At 62.8% G+C, this 349-nt stretch overlaps 1 protein-coding gene across 1 annotated transcript in view; it reads right to left on the bottom strand.

Annotated features, from left to right (window-relative positions):
- The window catches only part of ATP5J2 (ATP synthase, H+ transporting, mitochondrial Fo complex, subunit F2), a 1,765-nt gene extending 1,476 nt beyond the window's left edge, over positions 1 to 289 (bottom strand). Inside the window, exon 1 of the mRNA XM_010009327.1 lies at positions 184 to 289. Coding sequence (XP_010007629.1) covers positions 184 to 268 — 85 coding nt within the window. The 5' untranslated portion in view covers positions 269 to 289. The remainder of the gene's footprint in view (positions 1 to 183) is intronic.
- Between the last annotated feature and the right edge of the window lie 60 nt (positions 290 to 349).

Genomic DNA, 349 nt, shown 5'->3' on the forward strand with positions numbered 1-349 from the left:
CTGTTCCGGGAAAGCAAGAAGCCCCTGGAAGCAGCCCCTGTAGTACCGGATCCCCCTCCACAGCCAGCACCCAGCGATGCTTATGCACCGATGTACCTTTCCTCCAGCAGGAGAAGGGATCCGCACCACGCACTGTCCCTCTGGGTGTGCGGAGCAGGATAGATCCCCTCAGCCCCCCCTCACCTCCCCCCAGGATGCCGCTGGGACTGAAGTATCTCATGGCCAGCCAGCTGGGCAGCTGGCCCAGCTTCACGTCCAGCAGCTTCATGTCCTTGAGGAGAACTGCAGCAGACAAAGAGACAGACATACCCCGGTCAGAGGGGAGGGGAGGAGGGCAGGAGCCGCGGTC

The sequence above is a fragment of the Nestor notabilis genome, unplaced genomic scaffold (genome assembly GCF_000696875.1).
Source record: "Nestor notabilis isolate BGI_N333 unplaced genomic scaffold, ASM69687v1 scaffold342, whole genome shotgun sequence".
In the NCBI taxonomy this organism is placed as follows: domain Eukaryota; kingdom Metazoa; phylum Chordata; class Aves; order Psittaciformes; family Psittacidae; genus Nestor; species Nestor notabilis.